The sequence below is a fragment of the Rana temporaria genome, chromosome 1, assembly GCF_905171775.1.
Source record: "Rana temporaria chromosome 1, aRanTem1.1, whole genome shotgun sequence".
NCBI lineage: Eukaryota > Metazoa > Chordata > Amphibia > Anura > Ranidae > Rana > Rana temporaria.
Window position 1 is genome coordinate 656,944,874 of NC_053489.1, and position 26,795 is coordinate 656,971,668.

Genomic DNA, 26,795 nt, shown 5'->3' on the forward strand with positions numbered 1-26,795 from the left:
GGCCGACCGCTAGGTGGCGATTCCATTGCGGTCGGCGTAGAATATGCAAATGACTAGTTTCGGCGATTCACGAACGTCCGCTTTGCCCGTCGATCTAAATTGACGTCGTTTCCGTAGTGATGCGTCGCGTAAAACTAAGTATGCCCTCTAGGTGGTCTAAGCAATGTTAAGTATGGCCGTCGTTCCCGAGTCAAAATTTAAAATTTCACGTTGTTTGCGTAACTCGTCCGTGAATGGCGCTGGACGCCATTTACGTTAACGTCGAAACCAATGACGTCCTTGCGACGACATTTAGCGCAATGCACGTCGGGTAATTTGACGGACGGAGCATGCGCAGTACGTTCAGCGCGGGAACGCGCCTAATTTAAATGGTGCCCGCCCCATTTGAATTAGGCGGGCTTGCGCCGAGCGGATTTACGTTACACCGCCGCAAGTTTACAGGTAAGTGCTTTGTGAACCAGGCACTTACGCTGTAAACCTGCGGCGGTGTAACGTAAATGGGATACGTTATGCAGCCGCTGCGCAACGTATTTCTCTATGAATCTGGCCCAGTGTTTTTATTTTTTTATTATTAGTTTATTTTCGTATAATTTTTTACATAATAATTGGGGGGCTTTGGTGAAATATCAGCAGGGGGATCTGCACTGCACGGGGTTATTAGAGTGTGCCCAGGCACACCAGGCACACCCCCTGTGCACGCCTATGGTTATAGCACAACAATTACAGAAAATAAAATACCTATATGGAGAAAAATATGCCGAGCTCCTCCTGAAAAAGCAGCTTTCTTGCCATCTCTAGATTCAATCTTTTTTTATACAAGTCCCTGACCCACCATGCAGCAAGTGAACTCCTTATACCTGTTCTAGGTCAGAGGCTGAAAATATTGAAGCCAGAGATCAGCATGACAGACAAGAAATTGGCCACTTCAGAAGGAGGTCTTTTTTTTTTTGTGGTGGCCTGTACAGGGAACAAATGCAATGCTTCTTTTGGCACAAGTGTCTTTAAATAGATCTGTCAGACGCGAGTAGAGGAGAGCCGATCGGCTGCTCCTGTGACAGGGGGGGTTTGTGCTGATCGATCATCAGCACAGCCCCCCCGAGGATGCCCACTGGACCACCAGGGATGCCCACTGGACCACCAGGGATGGCCATATAGACCACCAGAAATTAAAAAAAATAAAAATAAAGGATGCCACCCTAGACCACCAGGGATGAGGAGGACACAGAAAATGGATGCCAATCAGTGCCGCAATGAATGCCAATCAGTGCCCACAATGGGCATCACTGATTGGCAGGCATTGTTTGGCACTGATTGGCATCCATTAGTACAACACATACAATAGTGCCCATCCATGCCACCTATCAGTGCCCATCCATGCTGCCTATCAGTGCCCATCCATGCTGCCTATCAGTGCCCGTCCATGCTGCCTATCAGTGCCCGTCCATGCTGCCTATCCGTGCCCGTCCATGCTGCCTATCCGTGCCCGTCCGTGCCGCCTATCCGTGCCGCCTATCCTAGCCCATCCATGCCGCCCATTAGTGCCCATCAATGCCACCACATCAGTGCCACCTCATCGGTGCCCATCAGTGCCGCCTTATCAGTGCCCGTCAGTGCAGTACCATCAGTGCCCATCAGTGAAGGAGAAAACTTACTTATTTACAATGTTTTATAACAGAAACAACAAAAAAACGTTTTTTTCTAAATTTTCGATAATTTTTTATTTTTTTTTGCAGAAAATAAATATCCCAGAGGTGATCAAATACCACCAAAAGAAAGCTCTATTTCTGGGTACAAAATGATAAAATTTAGTTTGGGTATAGTGTAGCATGACCGCGCAATTGTCATTCAAAGTGCAACAGCACTGAAAGCTAAAAATTGATCAGGGCAGGAAGGTGTATAAGTGCCCGGTATGGAAGTGGTTAAAAATAAAAATAAAAAAATTCAACCATTTAAGGACCGGCTCACAAGGATATACGTTGGCAGAACGGCACCGACAGGCAAATCAACGTATATTTACATCAATTTGAATTTGCCGCTGTGTGCGCGCGTGCCTGCCACGAGCTCCATGACCCGCAGACTCAATGTGTGCCGGGTGCCCGCGATCGTGTCTCTCATCGGGAGCAGCGACCAGTGACATGTCACTCGTAGCCATGCCCCCTGACAGTTGGAATCACTCCCTAGGACACACTTAACCCCGTTCTAGCACCCTAGTGGTTAACCCCTTCACTGCCAATCACATTTACACAGTATTATAGCACTGATTGCTGAATGGTCCCAAAATAGCGCCAAAAATATAGTGTCCAATGTGTCTGCCATAATGTCGCATTCCCGATAAAAATCGCTGATCACCGCCATTACTAGTAAAAAAAATAAAAATGATCAATTAAAATGCCATAAAACTATCCCCTATTTTGTAGACGCTATAACCTTTGCGCAAACCAATCAAACGCTTATTTACGAAAAATATGTAGAAGAATACGTATCGGCCTAAACTGAGGTAAAAAAAAAAAATTTTATATACATTTTTGGGGATATTATAGCAAAAAGTAAAAAATATAATTTTTTTTCAAAATTGTCGCTCTATTTTTGTTTATAGCGCAAAAAATTCAAACCGCAGAGGTCATCAAATACCACCAAAAGAAAGCTCTATTTGTGGGGGGAAAAAAAGGACGTCAATTTTGTTTGGGAGCCACGTCGCACGACCGCGCAATTGTCATATAAAGCGACGCAGTGCCGAATCGCAAAAAGTGGCCCAGGCATTTGGCAGCCGGGGCTGAAGTGGTTAAATAGAAAACTATCTTTGGATAGATTTTTACTCCAAAAGCATTTTATTAAAATAAATTTGATAAAAAAAATAAAAAAAGAATTGAATAAAAATGTAATTTTAATTAAAAAAAAATCTGATAAAACAAAAAAATAAAAATATCATGGATTTCTATTCCACCCTGTTCATTACTCTGACACAAAGCCCCCCTCCTCCAGATATTCACAGCATGGGAGGATCCCAGCTTAACCACTTAAGCTCCGGACCTTTAGGCAGCTAAATGCCCAGGCCAGGTTTTGCGATTCGGCACTGCGTCGCTTTAACAGACAATTGCGCGGTCGTGCGACGTGGCTCCCAAACAAAATTGGCGTCCTTTTTTCCCCACATATAGAGCTTTCTTTTGGTGGTATTTGATCACCTCTGCGGTTTTTATTTTTTGCGCTATAAACAAAAATAGAGCGACAATTTTGAAAAAAAATAAATATTTTTTACTTTTTGCTATAATAAATATCCCCCCAAAACATATATAAAATATTTTTTTTCCTCAGTTTAGGCCGATACGTATTCTTCTACCTATTTTTGGTAAAAAAAATCGCAATAAGCGTTTATCGATTGGTTTGCGCAAAATTTATAGCGTTTACAAAATAGGGGATAGTTTTATTATAAATTTTTTTTACTACTAATGGCGGCGATCAGCGATTTTTTTCGTGACTGCGACATTATGGCGGACACTTCGGACAATTTTGACACATTTTTGGGACCATTGTCATTTTCACAGCAAAAAATGCATTTAAATTGCATTGTTTATTGTGAAAATGACAGTTGCAGTTTGGGAGTTAACCACAGGGGGCACTGTAGGAGTTAGGGTTCACCTAGTGTGTGTTTACAACTGTAGGGGGGTGTGGCTGTAGGTCTGACGTCATCGATCGAGTCTCCCTATAAAAGGGATCACTCGATCGATGCAGCCGCCACAGTGAAGCACGGGGAAGCCGTGTTTACATACGACTCTCCCCGTTCTTCAGCTCCGGGGAGCGATCGCGAGGGGGCGGCTAGAAACAAATAGCCGCGCCCTCATCCCGTCCCGCTCCTGAAGCCACGGGAACCGCCGCCGTTCTTCAGCTCCGGGGAGCGATTAGAAACGAATAGCCGCGCCCTCGTCCCGGATCGCTCCCCGCGGGTTACCGACCGCCGCATGTACCGGGGGGAGGTCCCGATCGGACCCCCGACCCGCGGAAAGGCGGGGACGTACATGTACCCCCATGTGCCTGTACGTGCCATTCTGTGGACGTATATGTACAAGTGCCGGGCGTTTACCGGTTAATACGAGCCACTAAACCTGTCATAGATAATGACTATGCCCGCCCTTTCCACCCACCATTCATAAAAGCCATTTATGTATGGAGGAGGCAGACCTTTCATCTCAGTATCGTCATCCTAACAGACAAAAATCTACAACGTCAGTTTAAAAGAAACATTACAAATGAAATCCTAATAAAGAGATAAAGAATACCTTGTGCACACTGTTCCAGGAACTTGGGGAAATAAAACCTTCAGGAAGAATAAAAACAACAAATTAATATGTGTATGTGACAAGTGAAAGAAATCTAAAAGACAAAAAAGTACCACACAGGGGTCACAAATATATAAAATCATTCGATTTTTATGAATCCCAGAATATAACATTTAGGACAAAACATTCATCAATTGCACTCAAAACACAATCCTTTGTGACTTGCCCGACACCACTGCCTACATTTTTTAACCCATCGTAGATATAATTTAAAAATACATAGGGCCAGATTCACGTAGAATTGCGGCGGCGTAACGTATCGTAGATACGTTACACCGCCGCAAGTATTCAGCGCAAGTGCCCGATTCACCAAGCACTTGCGTGAAAACTTACGCTGGCAGCCTCCGGCGTAAGCCCGCGTAATTCAAAGGGGCGTGTGCCATTTAAATTAGGCGCGCTCCCGCGCCGGACCTACTGCGCATGCTCAGTTTTGAAATTCCCGCCGTGCTTTGCGCGAAGTGACGTCATTTTTTCGAACGGCGACGACGTGCGTAGCGTACTTTCGTATTCCCGGACGTTTTACGCAAGACAAAAAAATGTTTTAATTTCGACGCGGGAACGACGGCCATACTTTAAACAGCACATACGTGTGCCGTCTAAAGTTAGGGCAGGTCAAACGACGCCTAAATTTGCAACGGGAAACTAGACTAGCGACGACGTACCGAACGCGAAAATCCGTCGTGGATCGCTGTAACTGCTAATTTGCATACCCGACGCTGGAATACGAAGCAAACGCCACCCAGCGGCGGCTGCGGTATTGCATCCTAAGATCCGGCAGTGTAAAACAATTACACCTGTCGGCTCTAAGGGCCATCTATGCGTAACTGATTCTATGAATCAGTCGCATAGATACTCTGAGAGCTACGACGGAGTATCTGAGATACTCCGTCGTATCTCCGCTGTGAATCTGGCCCACATAGTTTTAAAATGCCATGGTCAATGGCGGCGCGGTATTGCCTCTCAACGCGTTTCACAAACTCGGTCGACTTCCTCAGGATGGAACTGTCAAATTGTTGGTAATTTGTTGTGCTGTTTGTACATATGCTACAAATCGGAACCAGCTTAAAAAAAGACAGATACAGGAGCAATCAGGGGTGATGTAAACTGGGGAATCCCCGCCAACGTGTAATATACAGTGGGGGGGAAATAATTATTTGATCCCCTGCAGATTTTGTAACTTTGCCTACTTAAAAAGAAATGAAGAGTCTATCATTATTATCATAGGTGTATGTTAAATGATAGAGATAGAATATCAACCAAACATTGCGATCCAATTGGCTTAAATAAGGGAAAAATGAAATACAGAATGGAAAGGGATAGTAATATGGATTGGTGACAATGTCAAAATAGGAACCAACATCCCTGGATAAGAATAGAGAAGGGACGTTTTTTTGCTGTACGCCGGTTCCCGGCATTTGCCCGCAGAGATATTCATGTGGCGCTACATCTTGTTCTCCAAGTGTCCCCTGAGGAAGCCCCAAAAAGGGCGAAACAGGTCAGGATAATCACTCCATTACTATGTTGAGTGACTAGATTTAATATTCCTTTGAGGACAAGATGCTCCCTTGCACTTGTGCCTCTAAGCACTTATTTTAATTCTGTATTGTCTGTAACAATAAAAAGTGGGTATACATTTTATATACTGCAGTATCTGTATTATTCTTTTTGCCGGTGATCTGACGATATGGTTCCTCCTATCGATATGGTTCCTGTCTTGACTGCGCAGGCACAATCCTTGCCGACGGAAATACCGAACCTCCAGGGCGACGTGGATATTGAGGTAAGTGGCCAGTCGGCCTCACATCCTCGCTTCGCTCGGGCGGCTCGCTCGACCTCCTGGCTCTTTATTTAACATCCTCCAATCCACGGGGATGTTAAGGAATAAATGCGTGCGGACAAAACCCCTGTTTTTAACGCATACTGTCAGGTTAATTGGTTGTTCTGTTAGCTGGTCGGTAAGTAGGTTTGGTTTTTCCCTGGGCATTCCCCAGGTTTTTGTTGTTATATGTTAAAGAATGAGCCTGGATGCCACCCAAGGTTCAGCGATTTCCATGGGCTTCATCCGCGCCTGTGCAGTCAGGCAGGGAACCATCTAGATAGGGGAACCAGATTGACAAGACACCGGCACCCCTAAAAAATCCCCTCAAAAAAATCTCCCTTCTCTATGAAATACAGAATATTACTGTTCTGGCCAACAAGTAGATGGATCTATCGGTTCTTTTTTTTTATGTTTTTCCTTCGGCTTCTTTTAAAAGGTTTGTTTACAGAGTCCAGTGGCTAAAGCTGAAGTCCTGACTCCTCCCCTCACTGGTTGGTCCCACCCCAGGTTGCTATTTGACAAGGCAGGCTGCTTCTGCTGTGCCGTCTCTTTATAAAACCTGTAGTAGTCTGGGAATGCTTTGTTACTGTATATCCACTTCCGGACCGCCTCCTGCACATATACGTCGGCAGAATGGCACGGCTGGGCACAAGCACGTATATATACGTCCTGTACTTGTACCCAGCCGTGGGTCGCGGGTACGCGCCCGCGGCGCGCTCCCGCGACTCGGTCCGAAGCTCCGGGACCGGGACCGAAGGGTCCCGCAGACCCGATCGCCGCTCAAGTGCGGCGATCGGTCCCCGGAGCTGAAGAACGGGGAGAGCCGTGTGTAAACACGGCTTCCCCATGCTTCACTGTGGCGGCGTATGGATCGCGTCATCCCCTTTATAGGGGAGACACGATCGATGACGTCACACCTACAGCCACACCCCCTACAGTTGTAAACACTCAAAAAGTGAACCCTAACTCCTACAGCGCCCCCTGTGGTTAACTCCCAAACTGCAACTGTCATTTTCACAATAAACAATGCAATTTAAATGCATTTTTTGCTGTGAAAATGACAATGGTCCCAAAAATGTGTCAAAATTGTCCGAAGTGTCCGCCATAATGTCGCAGTCACGAAAAAAATCGCTGATCGCTGCCATTAGTAGTAAAAAAAAAAAACAAAAAAAAAATGCAATAAAACTATCCCCTATTTAGTAAACGCTATAAATTTTGCGCAAACCAACCGATAAAAGATTATTGCGATTTTTTTTACCAAAAATAGGTAGAAGAATACGTATCGGCCTAAACTGAGGAAAAAAAAATTATATATGTTTTTGGGGGATATTTATTATAGCAAAAAGTAAAAAATATTGCATTTTTTTCAAAATTGTCGCTCTATTTTTGTTTATAGCGCAAAAACTAAAAACCGCAGATGTGATCAAATACCACCAAAAGAAAGCTCTATTTGTGGGGAAAAAAAGACGCCAATTTTGTTTGGGAGCCACGTCGCACGACCGCGCAATTGTCTGTTAAAGCGACGCAGTCCCGAACTGTAAAAACACCTTGGGTCTTTAGCCAGCATATTGGTCCGGGGTTTAAGTGGATATGGTAAAGGTTTATTAGTAAAATAAAGATTCTAAATAAAGGATAAAAAAAATAAAATAAGATAAAACAGTTCAAGGGTGTGTTTCCATGTGTGGCTATATCTCCACCCACAAAAAATAAGTGATCTGCAGCCAATCACTTTTCAGGCGACACTTGTAAGTTGTCATTCAAGCCATAAAGACTAGCGGAATCTAGTGGCAGATAAGTACTGTGATGGACAGCCCTGGGCTGAAGGCAAGTATTGCAGCAAAAGCCGTGTTTTTTATATTTTTACTGGGCTGCTTATTGTTAATTTAAGGCTTTAAGCACAGACGCACTTTAACGAAAGCCGTACTTGAAAGCGGCTGCGCTCAGAGTATAAATCACGGCAGACGAGGATGTTATGAGCATTTAAAAGATAAACAGAAGCTGTAATCCAGAAAAATCGGGACCATATTCCGCTTACACTGCCACGGATCTCGCTGCATTCAGTGATGACGATCGGCACTGACATTTACCACGAATCGCTGGCTAGTATCACACAGGGAACAGCTGTTCATTGTATAACTCTTATATAAGCAGAGCTGCTATACATCCCAGAACATCGCATAAGGCGACATTCGAGCCTTTCAAGGCGGGGGAGGGGGGGGGGGGCGCGACCTGGAAACATTACCTGCTACATTAACCAAACATCAGAAAGGCAAACGCAATGAAAAAATGAGCTTCTCTCCCAGAATCTCATCAGAATACAGATCAAAGGAAACGCAGCTATGCTGAAAGTACATCTATGTAAAGCACATGGCGTCTTCAAAGTGATTCACACCCAACCGGAAGGCTCTATTCACGCTTGTCATGCGACTTTGGACACTAAGGCCCAGATTCACAAAGACTTACGACAGCGTATCTCCAGATACGCCATCGTAAGTCAGAACGGCCGCCGTCGTATCTATGCGCCTGATTCATAGAATCAGTTACGCATAGATTTGGCCAAGATACGAGCGGCGCAAGTCTCCTACGCCGTCGTATCTTGGATTGCAATAATTACGCTGGCCGCTAGGTAGCGATTCCTTGATTTCCGAGTTGAATATGTAAATGAGCAAGATACGCCGATTCATGAACGCAAGTACGCCCGTCGCAATTAGTTACGCCGTTTACGTAAGACATACGCCGGAGTAAAGATAAAGCAGGTCTCTAGGTGGCGCAGCCCATGCAAAGTATGGACGTCGGAACAAGCGTATCTTTTTACGTTGTTTGCGCGTTCGTACGCGAATAGGGCTGTGCGTAAGTTACGTTCACGTCATGGGCCGACGTATCTTTGGGCGTAAATACGACGTGATACTGCGCATGCGCCGTTCGTTCGGCCATGCATCTACATGGGGTCAAGCCTCATTTAAATACAACACGCCCCCTACCGGCCTACTTTGAATTACGCACGCTTACGCCGGCCCATTTACGCTACGCCGCCGTAACTTAGGACGCAAGTGCTTTTTGAATACAGCACTTGCCTCTCTAAGTTGCGGCGGCGTAGCGTAAATACGATACGCTACACCCGCGCAACGTGGAGCGGCCGTACGTGAATCTAGGCCTAAAGTGGCAACCCATGATTTTCAATGACAACCGTTCAAATATGTGCGAACTTAAAGTCGCAGCAACTTTAAAAAGTTTCCTGCACTACTTTAGTCTGACTTTCATGCGACTTGAGTGCCATAGACTGCAAAGTAAACCCTCAAGAGTTGTCCATTATCATTGGTCAATGCCAAAGTCACACCTATCCAAAGTTGCACTCCGAAGTGACTCCAATAAAAAAAACGCCTTTATTGTGCAAAATAACAAAAAGTACAAACCACAGCAGGGTACGGGATAAAAAAAAGCTGATGCGTTTCACACTCTCAACAGTGCATAGTCATAGATATGACAACAAATGTGTGATGACGGATTATCCAATCGTCCGTCGGTAAAAAATCCAAAGTACAAACACGCATGCTCAGAACCATTACTAACCATAAGACAACATTAGCAGAAGTTGCCCAAAGGGTGGCGCTAAAGAGCTGAAAAAACACGCAGTTTCGTTAATGTTGGCTGAAAACGTTCTGCCTTCTGTATGCAGAACAAGTTCGCGGCCAAAGCCCTTCGCACAAAATTCCACGGATTTGTCCGATAGAAATCCGATCGTGTGTATGAGGAGTAAAGCCGCGTACACATGACCATTTTTCATGTCATGGGAAAAACAAAGTTTTCCTCAAAGTGATTCTTATCAAGCCGGCCTTGCCTACACACGATCGTGAAAAAAAAATGTTCTAGCAAAACGCGGTGACGTACAACACGTACGACGGCACTATAAAGGGGAAGTTCCATTCGGATGGCGCCACCCTTTGGGCTGCTTATGCTGATCCTCGTGTTAGTAAAAGACGATTCACGCTTTTTTGTCTGTTACAGCGTAATGAATGCACGATCTCCATTACAAACGCTAGTTTTACCATAACGCGCGCTCCCGTCTCATAACTTGCTTCTGAGCATGCACGTTTTTTTTCCCCATCGCTAAACCCTACAAAATGCTCTGGAGCCAACACACGATTGTTTTTAACCACTTAAGCTCCATTCACATCTAGGCAGACAAATTCGCTGCGTTTTGTCCCGCGAATTGCGGCGGCAAATAGCGGCGTTTTGTACCGCGATTTGCGGCGACAAAACGCTGCGATTGTCCGCCTAGATGTGCCCCTCTATGGAGATGGTTCCCGAACGCCGAAAGCCGCCTGAAAAAAAGGTCCGGGACCTTTTTTCAGGCGACAGGCGTTCGGCGTGGAGATGTGAACCATCTCCATAGAGGGCAATGTCTTTTCATCCCTCTGGCGGCAGCGGCGTCGCACTACAGGCGACAAAACGCCTAGATGTGAATGGGGACTTAAGGACCTTGCCTGTTTTTCAGATTTGGTGTTAAAACCCCCAAACGTTATATATTTTTTTTCTAAAACCCTTGAGAATAAAATGGCAGTCATTGCAATACTTTTTGTCACACCGTATTTGCGCAGCGGTCTTACAAGCGCACTTTTTTTTGGAAAAAATTCACTTTTTTTAATTAAAAAATAAGACAGCAGTAAAGTTAGCCCATTTTTTTTTATATTGTGAAAGATAATGTTACGCCGAGTAAAATGATACCCAACATGTCACGCTTCAAAGTTGCGCCCGCTCGTGGAATGACGTCAAACATTTACCCTTAAAAATCTCCATAAGCGACATTTAAAAAAATTCTACAGGTTGCATGTTTTGAGTTACAGAGGAGGTCTAGGGCTAGAATTATTGCTCTCGCTCCAACGATCGCGGCGATACCTCATGTGTGGTTTGAACAACGTTTTCATATGTGGGCGCTACTCACGTATGCGTTTGCTCGAGCTTGTTGGGGCGGGGCGCTTTAAAAAATTATTTTTTTTGTTTTCTTATTTATTTATTTTTATTTATTTTGTATTCTTATTTTGTAAAATGTGACTGTATATTGCCGCTGCCGAAGCGCCCCCCCCCCCCCCCGAAAAAATTTCAGCGGACGCCCATGACTGTCCCATTGTCTTCTTCACCATGTGCCACTGATTCTGTATGTTATTGTAATAAGTCAGGGTGTGACGTACACACTAGGAAAATCGTTCTCATTTATACCACATTGAGTGTTCTAACCTTCGTCTTCTCTTTTTTTTTATTTATTTTTTATTTTATATTGTATTCTAATGACTTATGGAATTACAGTGCCTTGCGAAAGTATTCGGCCCCCTTGAACTTTGCGACCTTTTGCCACATTTCAGGCTTCAAACATAAAGATATAAAACTGTCAATTTTTTTGAAGAATCAACAACAAGTGGGACACAATCGTGAAGTGGAACGAAATTTATTGGATATTTCAAACTTTTTTAACAAATAAAAAAGTGAAAAATTGGGCGTGCAAAATTATTCAGCCCCTTTTACTTTCAGTGCAGCAAACTCTCTCCAGAAGTTCAGTGAGGATCTCTGAATGATCCAATGTTGACCTAAATGACTAATGATGATAAATAGAATCCACCTGTGTGTAATCAAGTCTCCGTATAAATGCACCTGCACTGTGATAGTCTCAGAGGTCCGTTTAAAGCGCAGAGAGCATCATGAAGAACAAGGAACACACCAGGCAGGTCCGAGATACTGTTGTGGAGAAGTTTAAAGCCAGATTTGGATACAAAAAGATTTCCCAAGCTTTAAACATCCCAAGGAGCACTGTGCAAGTGATAATATTGAAATGGAAGGAGTATCAGACCACTGCAAATCTACGAAGACCTGGCCGTCCCTCTAAACTTTCAGCTCATACAAGGAGAAGACTGATCAGAGATGCATCCAAGAGGCCCATGATCACTCTGGATGAACTGCAGAGATCTACAGCTGAGGTGGGAGACTCTGTCCATAGGACAACAATCAGTCGTATACTGCACAAATCTGGCCTTTATGGTAGAGTGGCAAGAAGAAAGCCATTTCTTAAAGATATCCATAAAAAGTGTTGTTTAAAGTTTGCCACAAGCCACCTGGGAGACACACCAAACTTGTGGAAGAAGGTGCTCTGGTCAGATGAAACCAAAATCCAACTTTTTGGCAACAATGCAAAACGTTATGTTTGGCGTAAAAGCAACACAGCTCATCACCCTGAACACACCATCCCCACTGTGAAACATGGTGGTGGCAGCATCATGGTTTGGGCCTGCTTTTCTTCAGCAGGGACAGGGAAGATGGTTAAAATTGCTGGGAAGATGGATGGAGCCAAATACAGGACCATTCTGGAAGAAAACCTGATGGAGTCTGCAAAAGACCTGAGACTGGGACAGAGATTTGTCTTCCAACAAGACAATAATCCAAAACATAAAGCAAAATCTACAATGGAATGGTTCACAAATAAACATATCCAGGTGTTAGAATGGCCAAGTCAAAGTCCAGACCTGAATCCAATCGAGAATCTGTGGAAAGAACTGAAAACTGTTGTTCACAAACGCTCTCCATCCAACCTCACTGAGCTTGAGCAGTTTTGCAAGGAGGAATGGGCAAAAATTTCAGTCTCTCGATGTGCAAAACTGATAGAGACATACCCCAAGCGACTTACAGCTGTAATCACAGCAAAAGGCGGCGCTACAAAGTATTAACTTAAGGAGGCTGAATAATTTTGCACGCCCAATTTTTCAGTTTTTTATTTGTTAAAAAAGTTTGAAATATCCAATAAATTTCGTTCCACTTCATGATTGTGTCCCACTTGTTGTTGATTCTTCAAAAAAAAAATTACAGTTTTATATCTTTATGTTTGAAGCCTGAAATGTGGCAAAAGGTCGCAAAGTTCAAGGGGGCCGAATACTTTTGCAAGGCACTGTGTGTATATATATATATATATATATATATATATATATATATATATATATATATAAATAAAATATATTATATACATATAAATAAAAAAAAAAATATATATATATATATATATATATATATATATAAAAAAAACATATATTTTTCTAACACCCTAGAAAATAAAATGGCGGTTGTTGCAATACTTTTTGTCACACCGTATTTGTGTGACAAAAAGTATTGCAAAAAAAAAAAAAAAGGCTTGGTCCTTAAAGTGGAGGTTCCCCTAAAAATAAACTTTTAACATTGCATTTCCCACATTAATTACGATTAGAATCGTCTGGTTTTATTAAAAAAAACACGTCCGTACGTACCGTTTGCTATATGCGATCTCACCGCCGCTTCCGGGTATGATGGTGGGGCTGGGCGTTCCTAATTGATGGACAGGCATCCGACCGTCGCATACATCGCGTCACGAGATGCCGAAAGAAGCCGAACGTCGGTGCGGCTCTATACGGCGCATGCGCACCGACGTTCGGCTTCTTTCGGCATCTCGTGACGCGATGTATGCGTCAGTCGGATACCTGTCCATCAATTAGGAACGCCCAGCCCCACCATCGTACCCGGAAGCGGCGGTGAGAACGCATATAGCAAACAGTACGTACAGACGTTTTTTTAAAAAAAATAAAACCAGCCGATTCGAATTGTCATTAATGTGGGAAATGCAATGTTAAAAGTTTATTTTTAGGGGAACCTCCACTTTAAGTGGTTAAAAATGTTGCTTGTCTTTCAAAACGCTCTCAAACCAAGGTTTTACTGTTTTTCATTTGTGAATAGCTTTTCAATGCATTGTACCATTGCCAACAGCTGAATTGTAAACAAAACAGTTGTGGTAGGTATAGGTAATTGGTATTGGCAAGTACTAATGAAAACAAAACATTGGTTAAAAAAAACAAAAAAAACACTAAATGCCATTGGTGAATGCCTAGCTATAAATGAACTGCGGACTTACCTGTGTTCCATGGTGAAGCTCAGAGGATCCACACAAGCAGTGATTGCTCCAATGACAAAGGAGGACCTGACCAGGGGATCGGCGTGCGTTTGGATGGTCTGCACTACATCAATGACATCCACGTATCTGGGAGAGGAGACAAGGAGAGATAGAGAAGGTGACAAATGACACGACAAGAGACGTCAACAGCCAGGTCAATCATTCCAAGAAAAGCGGACCTCTGGCAGAAGGATATCAGGGGAAGACGCTTCATCTATTAACCATCTATAGCAAGGTGCGCCTAGACTCAAAGATTATCTTCAAACTATGACTGATTGTCACTGGACTGGCTGCATTCGTTTTTGACTACTTCATTGTTGGCTGTACTTGGATAAAAAAAGAATAAACCTCATTTCTGGTAAAGAAAAAAAAAGGATTTTTGTACTCACCGTAAAATCCATTTCTCTGAGTTCATAGACGGACACAGCCTTCATTGACCTTAGGGTTATGCTTCTTCCTACCAGGAGATTTAGGCAGAATTCTACAGCACTTAAGGTGTTAAAAACTTTCCTTCATGCCGCTCCTCCCAGGGGGCGTGGCTCCCCCAGGCATAACCCACACCCTGCTTTAGCAGCCTCAGTTCGTAACAAGCAGTACAAACAAAGGAGGGGTGGGTGCTGTGTCCGTCTATGAACTCAGAGAAATGGATTTTACGGTGAGTACAAAAATCCTTTTTTCTCTTTCGTTCATAGACGGACACAGCCTTCGTTGACCTTAGGGACGTCCCCAAGCAGTGTCAAAAAATTCGAGGGGTGGGAAAATAACACAGCAAAAACAGGTTACACCCCAAACAAAAACCGGAGTTACTCAACGGAGGAACTCCAACCTTAAACTGCCGCCTGTAACACCCTGCGGCCGAAGGAGGCATCAGAAGATGCACTCACATCCACCATATAAAACTTTGAAAAAGCGTGGACCGACGACCAGGTCGTAGCCTTACACACCTGTAACACAGAGGCTTGGTGTCGGAAAGCCCAAGAGGCCCCGATCGCCCTGGTCGAATGCGCCATGACCCGAAAGGGGGGCGCCCGCCCTTCAGGGCATAGGCCTGAAGCACAACCTGTCGGATCCACCTGGAAATGGTGGCCGACGAGACTGCCAGGCCCTTACTGGGACCGGACACAGACACGAACAGCGAGTCCGACTTCCGGAACGGAGCTGTCGCCGACAAGTAAACTCGAAGGGCCCGAACCACATCCAGAGAATGTAAAGAGGCCTCCTTCGGGTTCTTCGGCTGAGGACATAAGGATGGAAGAACAATGTCCACATCCAAGTGAAAAGCCGAAACAACCATAGGGAGAAAAAACGGCTGCGGCCGCAGCACCACCTCATCCTTACGGATGACCAAGCAGGGAGCCTTGCAAGACAAGGCCACCAGAACAGACAGACACCCGTCTGATCGAGGTAATTGCTACCAGAAATAAAATCACCTTTTGTGACAATATACAAAAAACCTCCCGAATGTCCTCAAAGGGAGCATCCTGAAGCACTGAAAGGACTAAATTCAAGTCCCATGGGGGTAATGGAGGGCGCACCGGAGGGGCCACCTGCCAGACCCCCTGACCCAACGCACGCACCGAGGAGTGCGATGCCAAGGGTCGCTGCAAGTAAAAACAGCCAGAGCAGAAATCTGGCTCCTAACCGTACGTAAGGCGAGAGCCTGAACCACTCCCTGCTGCAAAGACAGCAGAATCCTGAACACAACGCATGTACTAGAGTGCTAGTTCATCTCCCCACACACAGAGAAGTAGGCCTTCCATGTATGAGGAAAAAACCTACGTGAGGTAGACTTCCGTGCAGGCAGCACAGTAGAGACCACCAAGCCCAATAGGCCTCGGTCCTTAAGCCCCTGGCTCTCAACAGCCACGCCGCCAAGGCCGGTGGCTGTGAAACAGGGTGGAAGATCGGACCCTGTAACAGAAAATCAATTCCCAGGGGAAGACGCTAGGGGGCGTCTGCCAGCAGACGCACCTGGTCCGCGTACCAGAAGCGACGCTGCCAATCTGGGGCAATCATGACCGATAGAATCCCTACAGCTTCTACTCTGCGCAGCAGGCGAGGAAGAAGCTTCCGAGGAGGGAAGGTGTAAAGTAGGCGACAGCGACCCCAAGGAGCCACCAACGCGCCTGACGCGTCCGCCCACGGGTCCTTAAACCTGGCCACGAACCGTGGCACCTACCGATAGAGACGGAACGCTAGAAGGTCCACGTCCAGAGTGCCCCACTTTCGGCACAGACCCCGAAACACCTGCGGGTGGAGAGACCACTCTCCTTGGCCCAGTGCAGTGCGACTTAGGTAGTCGGCTAGCCAATTCCGTATTCCCGGAATGTACCCAGCCGATAGAGCCGGAACGGACCCTTTGGCCCACCGAAAGGATGCGCGCGACCCCCGTCGCTGCAACAGAACTCCGTGTGCCTCCCTGATGATCAACCTACGCCACGGACGTGGTGTTATCGGACAGGATCCTGACTTGTCAGGCCTGTAGATCCAGGGACCACCTGGCAAGGCAAAGCTTGATTGCTCGGAGCTCCAGAACGTTGATCAGTAAGCAGGACTCCACCTGAGTCCAGTGCCCCTGGGCTGACTGGGTGCCCCAAGCGCCCCTCCCCAACCGGAGAGGCTGGCATCCGTCGTGACCACTGTCCAGTGGCCTGCAGAAAAAAGACTTTCCGGCCCGAAGCACCGGAAACACCAGCCACCACACCAGGGGAGACATGATCAGATGACTAAACTGAATCTGGTAATCCAGAGATGACGGAAGCTAGTCCCATCATGACAGCAGTTCCCTCCGTAGTACCCTGGCGTGGAATTGGGCATACGGAACCGCCTCGAAAGAGGCTACCAACTGACCCAGAACCTTCCTGCAGAATCGCAGAGATGACCGCTTCTGGGTCGGCAACTGCTGCACAGCAGATAGCAGAGTCTGAAGTTTTTCCGCTAGGAGAAAAACACTCCCGCCCCGGAGGAATCCAGGACCAGTCCCAGGTATCCCTGAGACGGAATCAACCCTGATTTCAGGACAATCCAGAAACCAGCCGAACACTCGGAGAGCCTCACACGTGATAGGCACGGCTCTACCAATGCAGAGCTCGAAGAAGCTCGTAGGAGAATGTCGTCCAGACATCCCATGATAACAAACCCCCGCTGTCACAGCCGGGCCAGTATCGGGATGAGCACCTTGGCGAAAACCCGCCGAATGGGAAGGACACCATTGAAAATGGCCTCCCCCGACCGCAAAGCACAGAATCTCTGGTGGTTTGAGGATATGCAGGTACACGTTCATGACATCCAAGGATGCCAGAAAATCCCCCTGATGAAGTGCCGCTATTACCAAGCGAATCGACACCACGTTGACAAAACAAAACGAGGGACTTGAGGCCCAGGATCGACCGGGCCCCATCCTCCGTGGGGACACAAACAGAATGGAGTAAAACCCCGAGACCGTTCCAACGAGGGAACTGGCACAATCACTCCCCTGACCAGAAGATCCTGGACAGCCCCCGACGGAGTCAACCGGCGAACCGGAGGAGGCCAGAAGCCGGAGGGAAAAAACCTGTTTGGCAGACAAGAGAGAAACTCAATCTTGTACCCCAAGGAAAACACTTCGCAATGCGAAGCCAGTCTCCCACCCGAGACACGGGCGGGAGCAGACCTTCAGGCGGAAGCAGGTATGTCCGCAGACTTGTTAGGCATGCGGTATCAGGTGCGCTGCTACCCCGCAGCGGGGATTCAAGCACCATGTAGACCTACCCCCACCGCACAGGGCGAGCGAAAAAACGCTCGGAGGTAGGCAAGGAGGGTCCTTGTACAGGGCGAGGTCCCTAGCCCTTCCCAGACTGTGGGAACAGCATGCGCTTACCACCCGTGGCATCCTCAATGATGCCAGTCAGGGAAGACCCAAAAGGACCGTTCACCCTTAACGGCCATCACCAAGGCCACCTTAGAGGTCCTTCTTCCAGCTCCGGCAGCAGGAGCTTCGCCCTTTAAGTCGGGGCCTGACCAGGGCCCCGGCCAGAGCCGGCCTCACCGCCGAACCCACCACCGTGAATAGGGAGCGGGCCACGGCCTCCACTCTCCTATCAGCGGGATCCTGAAATGCAGGAGCCCCTTCCACAGGCAACGTGGTGGCCATGCGCAGTCTGGGTCCACTGGCGGAAGAGAGAACTACTTTTTTTTTTTTTAAAGCCCCCCTCAAGGGGGTAACAGGTTGCAAAGTTTTTTGACAAACTTTTTGCGGTGCATCCCATTCCTTGTATAACATATTGTCCAAATAAGGAACACAAGGAAACACTTCAGCGGTGCGTGGTAGTCTGCTGGTACTGACACGGAGGTGTCTCCGCCACATCCTCAATTTTTAGAGTCTCACTCACCGCAGAAACAAGAGCTCCAACAAATTCTTGCCAGCAACTGACTGCAGCAGAGTCATCCTCACTATCCATAAGGGTTAAACCCGCAGCCTCTGACATAACAGAACCAGAAAACAGCGATTCTGTGTCATCCCCAGAAGCAGGCTCAGGGAGGGGCGCTTTTTTACCCCCCATCCGGGCACCAGCTGCTTCAAAACTGGCAAGAAACCCAGTACAGCCAACATAACAGATGTGGCAGGGGAAGGGGCATTAAGGGTTAACTCAGGCATAGCTTGAGTTCCATAGTGTCAGCGCTGAGTCACCCACCCTGCAAGGCAGGACAAAAAAAAAAAAAAAACACTGGTCACCTCCTTGCTGCTATTGCAGAGCATGGGGGCCCCCGGTATTCACCACCCCACCCAGCTGCAGAGGGAGCTGAAAAACCTCAGGTGTGCTCTGATGTGCTTGTTATAATGTGTCTTCACCTCATGGAAGATTCACAGCGTTTCACAGCACTAAAAACTGGTAAAAGAGACCAGAGGCTGTGATGAGTCATCTCAGGGAAGAATCACATCGTTACCAAGGAGATTTCCAAGATGGCCACCATCTGAGGTAAAAATTACCTCATAGAACACAGCAGCACTGGCTGTGCTTTGTCTGTCACATTTAGAAAAGAATCACAGCGTTACCAAGGAGATTTCCAAGACGGCCGCTGTCTGAGGTAAAAATTACCTCATAGAACACAGCAGCACTGGCTGTGCTTTGTCTGGTAAAAATTACCTCATAGAACACAGCAGCACTGGCTGTGCTTTGTCACCTCAGAAAAGAATCACAGCGTTACCAAGGAGATTTCCAAGATGGCCGCTGTCTGAGGTAAAAATTACCTCATAGAACACAGCAGCACACAGCAGCACCCCCAGAGTAACAACACAGTCCCCCTAACAACACACGGGCTCCGGTGGTAACAAAGAAAACCCAGGAGGCCCCCCTTCACAGCCACTACCCAGTCAGGGGAAGGAGGGAGAGGAAGGGGAGAGAGGAAAGCAGGGCGGACCCTCAGTCGACCTCCCCAGGGAAACCACCAGCCAGACCACTTACCTGAGTAAGGGGCCACTACTTACCTGTCCTGCGACTACCCGGCTGGAGGAATCCCAGACAGAACCAACGTCCGTAAACGGCATGGCTGTCGGCCAGACACACTGCGACAAAGCCATAGAGACCGGTCATATGTGTGCCCTAGAACCGAAGTTCCCCAGGCCGCCCCTGGAGCAATGGGGCCTGTCGTGGACGTCCCAAAGCTGAGCTGAGGGCCGGCACAGGCTCGAAGGCCGAACATGGGGGGACTACAAGGGTCGAGGACCCAGCCTGTCACCCAGTCGGCTGTTGATAGAAGAATCGCAGGATTCAAAATGCAGGAACAAAACAATAAAAAAGCGAGAAAAAGCGCCAGAAAAAAACTCCAGAGTCCAGGAACTCCAGAGAGAGCCTTGACCTCCTGTCGTTAGGCAGAAAACAAACTGAGGCTGCTAAAGCAGGGTGTGGGTTATGCCTGGGGGAGCCACGCCCCCTGGGAGGAGCGGCATGAAGGAAAGTTTTTAACACCTTAAGTGCTGTAGAATTCTGCCTAAATCTCCTGGTAGGAAGAAGCATAACCCTAAGGTCAATGAAGGCTGTGTCCGTCTATGAACGAAAGAGAAAAAAAAAAAAAGCCAGATTCAGGTATAGTTACGCCGGCGTATCAGTAGATACGCCGTCGTAACTCTGAATCCGCGCCGTCCTACATTTAAGTGTATGCTCAAACTGAGATACGCTTAAATGTTGCTAAGATACAAGCGGCGTAAGTCTTCCTACGCCGTCGTATCTTAGCTGTCTATTTACGCTGGCCGATAGGGGCGTGTACGCTGATTTACGCCTAGAATATGTAAATCAGCGAGATACGCCTATTCATGAACGTACGCTCGCCCGTCGCAGTAAAGATACGCCGTTTACGTAAGGCGTTTTCAGGCGTAAAAGATAAACCACCAAAAAGATGGCGCAGCCAATGTTAAGTATGGACGTCGGAACCGCCGTCAAATTTCACGTCGTTTGCGCAAGTCGATTCAGAATAAGACTGGGCGTAGGTTACGTTCACGTCGAAAGCATTGACTATTTGCGACGTGATTTGGAGCATGCGCACCGGGATACGTCCATAGACGGCGCATTCGCCGTTCGTTCAAAACGTCATTTACGTGGGGTCATGCTTTATTTACATAAAACACCCACCTCTTCACAATTTGAATTAGGCGCGCTTACGCCGGCACATTTACGCTACGCCGCCGTAACTTAGGACGCAAGTGCTTTGTGAATACAGCACTTGCCTCTCTAACTTGCGTCGGTGTAACGTAAATTACATACGCTACGCCCGCACAACTTTAAGCCGCCGTCTGTGAATCTGGCCATACGACTGAAAATGTTAATGTGGAAACAATCTGCTAATGTGAATGATCAGCAAAGATCTTCTGACCAAACGTCCGGCTTTTAGTTGTGTGGACGGCACAAGAGAGAATGAAAAGAAACATTTTCTCTGGGAAAGGTTAAATATTTCAGCACTTTATTGCTCTTTAATTATCTTTTCCAACAAATCCATTAATAGAGCTTGAAAATAGAATTAAACTGTTCTTTTTTTTTTTTTAACCAGGCCCACCGCAGGTTTATCCATTATGCCGCGTACACACGATAATTTTTCAGCATGAAAAAAACCGACATTTTTCAGCATGTCTTAAAAAACGTTTTCCCAACTTCATCATTAAAACGACGTTGCCCACACACCATCGTTTTTTTAAAAATGCTCTAGCAAAGCGCGGTGACGTACAACACATACGACGGCACTATAAAGGGGAAGTTCCATGCGGATGGCACCACCCTTTGGGATGCTTTAGCTGATTCCTTGTTAGTAAAAGACGATTTGCGCTTTTCTGTCTGTTACAGCGTGATGAATGTGCTTACTCCATTATGAACGGTAGTTTTACCAGAACGAGCGCTCCCGTCTCATAACTTGCTTCTGGGCATGCGCAGGTTTTTTTTGTCGTTTTAGCCCACACACGATCATTTTTTACAACCCGAAAAACGACATTGTTTAAAACGACGTTAAAAAATGCAGCATGTTCGAATTTTTTTTTTGTCGTTTTTCAGAACCTGAAAAATGATGTGTAGCCCACACACGATCATTTTAAATGAAGTTTTTGAAAAACTTTTTTTTTTCATGCCGAAAAATGATCGTGTTTACCGTTCAGGCCCACCTGTCAGTTTTGTCGGCAGACCTGAACGGCCGCTCCTTGCATTTCTATGGAGCGTCGAATGTTAGCCGCTGACATCCGACCTGATCCGATCCGATGCTGTCCGTTTTCATCAGATCGCTCCAAAGGAGATAGCGGCGCCCGACAACCCCCTCCCTGCTAAGTGAGCAGAGAGGAGCTTGTAATCCGCCAGCTCAGCAGAGATCAATGGACTGATCTCCCCCTGAGCTGGCGGACTCCGTAGTGATGGAGTCCGCCTAGTGTGGAAGGGGCCTTAATGGGCACTGCATACCAGCAATTATGACAGACATAGGTGTGCGCACAGGGTGGGCCAGGTGTGCCTGGGCACACCCTAATTACCCTGTGTGGAGAAAATTCCCTGTGCGCACACCTATGTCCGTCAGTACTACCTCATCGATGTCAATCAGTGCCATCTCATCGGTGCCCATCAGTGCCGCCATATCAGTGCCCGTAATTGAAAGAGAAAACTTACTTATTTACAAAAAAATTAACAGAAAAAATAAAAACGTATTTTTTTTCCAAAATTTTCAGTCTTTTTTTAGTTGTTGCGCAAAAAAAAAAAAAATCGCAGAGGTGATCAAATACCACCAAAAGAAAGCTCTGTTTGTGGGGAAAAATGGACGCCAATTTTGTTTGGGTACAGTGTAGCATGACTGCGCAATTGCCATTCAAAGTGCGACAGTGCTGAAAGCTGAAAATTGGCTTGGGCGGCAAGGTGCGTAAGTGCCTGGTATGGAAGTGGTTAGTCATCACTGGCATTTTTTTTTTTTGCTAAATAAAACGGAAAAAAATAAATCTTAGTTTGTTATAAAATTTTGCAAACAGGTAATTTTTCTCCTTCACTGATGTGCTTTGATAGGCCGCACTGAAGGAGGTGGCACTGATAGGCACTCATTGGCAGCACTGGTGGGCACTGATTGGCAGCACTGTTGGAACTGCACTGATAGCCAGTGCCAATGTCCCTTTAAAACAAGCAGGTCATCGGCTCGCTTCTCACACAGTCAGCATGAGGAAAGTAAAGCCGATAACTGGCGTGTCCTGTAATTGGACACAGTTGAACGTGTGATAAAGGGTTGCTGTTAAGGACACTTTACCCCAATCTGTGATCAGCTGAGTCCGGCGGGGGGAAAGATGTAGTTGTCTTCTGGCTATAGCATGGAAGTGGTTACTACCACTTTAAAGGCTACTACCACCTTTAATACCAGGTTACACCCATATTTATGGTGCAGCATGTAAAGTGGCCCCTTCTCTGATAGCGGGCAGAGGTTCTTCTTCCCCACAGCAGCTGTCAGATTGAAACTGGCAGAGCCACGCACATCCATGAATGAACAAACTACATGTCCCATCCTCCACCATGGCAGACGGACTTGTAGCCCAATGATCACTGCACTTGTAGTCCATTGACAACTCATCCAGCTCTCCAACTAAAGTGTATGGGGCAGATCCACAAAAGGATTACGCCGGCGTATCTACTGATACGCCGGCGTAATTTAAAATTTCCCGAGTCGTATCTTTGTTTTGTATCCACAAAACAAGATACGACGGCATCTGGGATCGATCCGACAGGCGTACGTCTTAGTACGCCGTCGGATCTAAGCTGCAATTTTTCGATGGCCGCTAGGTGGCGTTCCCGTCGAAATCCGCGTAGAGTATGCAAATTAGCTAGTTACGGCGATCCACGAACGTACGTCTGACCGGCGCATTTTTTTACGTCGTTTTCGTTCGGCTTTTTTCGGCCTATAGTTAAAGCTGCTATATGGTGGCGTACTCAATGTTAAGTATGGCCGTCGCTCCCGCGTACAATTTTGATTTTTTTACGTTGTTTGCGTATAATGACGTCACCGTCGTAAGCATTGGCTTCCTCCGGTCAAATTTCAAGCATGCGCACTGGGAAACCCCCAGGGATGGCGCATGCGCAGTTAAAAAAAAAACGTTGTTTACGTCGGGTCACGACGCATTTACATAAAACACGCCCCCATTACATCCATTTGAATTCCGCGCCCTTACGCCGCAAGAGATACACTACGCCGCCGTAACTTACGGCGCAAATTCGTTGAGGATTTGAAACAAAAAAAAGTAAGTTACAGCAGCGTAGGGTATCTTGGATACGCTACGCCCGGCGCAATAATGCGCCGTTTTATGTGGATCTACCCCTATGGATATAGAGCTGGAGCAAGATTCTGCAGCTTTGTACCTGATCGCGGTTGCAATGCTTTGCAGGCTCATTTGCAAAAAAAAAAAAAATATGCTTTTTTTTTGCAAATACACATTCATTTATTTTGAAAACAAATGAATTATATCACATATATGAGAAAAGATTTGAAGGAATTTTGAAACACTTGTACCACATTTTGTTTTTTTGTTACATTTTTAAAAACATTTAGGTAGATTCACAAAGAGTTAGGCCGGCTTATAAGTAGATAAGCCGACCTAACTCTGAATCTACGCCGACCTATGTTTAAGCGTATGCTCAAACAGAGATACACTTAAACATATCTAAGATAAGATACGACGGCTTGCGCCGTTCTATCTTAGCTTGCAATTTTTCGGATGGCGGCTAGGTGGCACTTCCTTTGCGGGCGGCGTAGATTATGTAAATGAGCTTGTACGCCGATTCCTGAACGTACGCCAGGCCGCCGCAGTCGAATTACGTTGTTTCCGTAAGGCCTTAGGCGGCCTAAAGTTATTCCACCTATGAGGTGGAATAACAATGTTAAAGTATGGCCGCCGTTCCCGCCGCGAGGTTCGAATTTTTTTACGTCGTTTGCGTAAGTCGTCCGCAAATCGGGAGTTACGTCGTTTACGTCCACGTCGAAATCAATAGGCCCGTACGGCGTACTTAGCCGCAATGCGCACTGGGTAATGTAGGCGCCCGGCGAATGCGCAGTAGCAAAAAACGTAACAAAACGTGAGGTCAAGCCTCATTTCCATACAACACGCCCCCCTCCAACCAATTTGAATTAGGCGCCCTTACGCCCGCTCGTTTGAGGCTACGCCGCCGTAGATTAGCAGGTAAGTAGATTGAAAATCACTACTAGCCTAGCTAATTTACGGCGGTGTAGCCTAAACAGGCTAGGCTAGGCCGCCCTAAAGTTAAACCATTGTACCTGAATCTACCTAATTATGTTTTTATTTTTTTCCTGTTTGGTGGTATGAACTGACACGAAGATACCAGCTGTGTTTTTCTGATTGATATTGATATTTATGATTGATTGCTGATGGGTTCAAAAGTAGGTATGATTTATTGGTTTGTGTGGTACATGTGTACCTTCCACATGGGGCGGGCTCCGTTGGAGTCCGCCCACTCAGAGTGGAATCTGTCCGCTGAACAAGCGGATGGCTGGTCTGTGTCCACTTCACTTATGCAGAGCAGACACAGACACAGCCTGCTCTCCTTTATGGGTGGTTGGATGTAAATGGACCACCTGTCCGATTACAACCGACTGCCGTCCAATCCAATCCACTGTCATCAACCCTGTCCTCAGGACCCACTAACAGGCCAGGTTTGCAAGATAACTGAAATACATCACAGGTGATATCATTTGCAGCTCCGTGATTGCAGTATTCTAGTCTTCAGCTCCCCAAGGTAATACATAAAACTAGGGTTGTCCCAATACCACTTTTTTGAGACAGAGTACAAGTACCGCTACTTTTTTTCAAGTACTCGCCGATACCGAATACCGATACTTTTTTTTAATGTCATGTGACAGTATTTTTTTTTTTTTTTACAGTGATTTTTTTTTTTAGGGGGGGGGGGTGTAGTGGATTGTCAGTGTGTGTTTTTTTTCTATTATTATTATTATTTACATTTAATTTTTTAAATTTATTGCAAATTTTTTTTTTTTTTAATTCACCCTGTTGGGGGGCTTTGGTGAGATATCAGGGGTCTTAACAGACCTCTGACATCTCCCCTTTAAAGGGGAGTTCCACCCACAATTTCACTTTTTAAATATAAATACCCCTGTAATACACAAGCTTAATGTATTCTAGTAAAGTTAGTCTGTAAACTAAGGTCCGTTTTGTTAGGTTGTTACAGCATTTAGTTAGTTTATAATCTAGAAATAGACCGTGGCCATCTTAAGTGTGGGCATCATGAAGCCAGACTGTATGACTTCCTGGATTTCAGCCTTGCAGATCTCGCACATGCTCAGTGCTGCACAAGCAATGTAATAGGTTTCAGTCAGGTTTCCATAGCAACGAGAGTGTCAGAGGAAGTTGCCGCCCCTTCTCTATGCAAATAGGCTATTTGCAAGGACTACTGGGATACATGATGCCTATCCCAGAAACCCTTGCGAATAGCCTTGTGACTTAATAGCCTAGGCTAATAAGGAGGAGGAAGTAATGAAGGACTACAAAATAAAGGTATTTACAAGCAACAAAATAAATACAAATTGTCCATTCTGAACACTATGAGATTAGGGCATGCAGCACAGACAAACATAAAAAAATGGGTGGAACTCACTTTTTAAGACAGAGAAAGGGACTAGGGACACAGATTCCCCAGTCCCTTTCTCAGCTGCACTGGAAATGAATGGACAGGAGACAGAGGCTCCTCTCCATTCATAAACTGAAGCATCGTAAACACAGTTTACAATGCTCAGTCATATGAATGGACAGAGTCAGTGATCACTGACTCTGTTCATTCAGAAAAGGTAGGAGCCGGGTTTAGCGGCTCCTACCTCCGCTCTCCATCCTGACAGAGGGGGCGGAGGAGGACACGGAGGGGGGACACAGATCACGGAGGGGGGAAGCAGCGGCACGGAGGGGGAGAGCAAAACAGAGGACGGCAGCGGCACGGAGGGGGGGGGGGGACAGAGCAGAGGACGGCAGCGGCACGGAGGGGGGGGGGGGACAGAGCAGAGGACGGCAGCGGCACGGAGGGGGGGGACAGAGCAGAGGACGGCAGCGGCACAGAGCAGAGGAAGGCAGCGGCACAGAGAGGGGGGAACAGAGCAGAGGACGGCAGCAGCACGGAGGGGGGGGGGACAGAGCAGAGGACAGCAGTGGCACAGAGGGGGAAGGGACAGAGCAGAGGAAGGC

General features: G+C 46.4%; 1 protein-coding gene across 1 annotated transcript in view; it reads right to left on the reverse strand.

Moving 5' to 3' along the window:
• The window catches only part of DNAAF9 (dynein axonemal assembly factor 9), a 225,723-nt gene that overhangs the window by 50,503 nt on the left and 148,425 nt on the right, over window positions 1-26,795 (reverse strand). The window contains exons 28-29 of the mRNA XM_040335514.1: window positions 14,075-14,200; window positions 4,275-4,312 (exon numbers count right to left, since the gene is read on the reverse strand). Of these exons, the coding sequence (XP_040191448.1) occupies window positions 4,275-4,312; window positions 14,075-14,200 (164 nt within the window). The remainder of the gene's footprint in view (window positions 1-4,274; window positions 4,313-14,074; window positions 14,201-26,795) is intronic.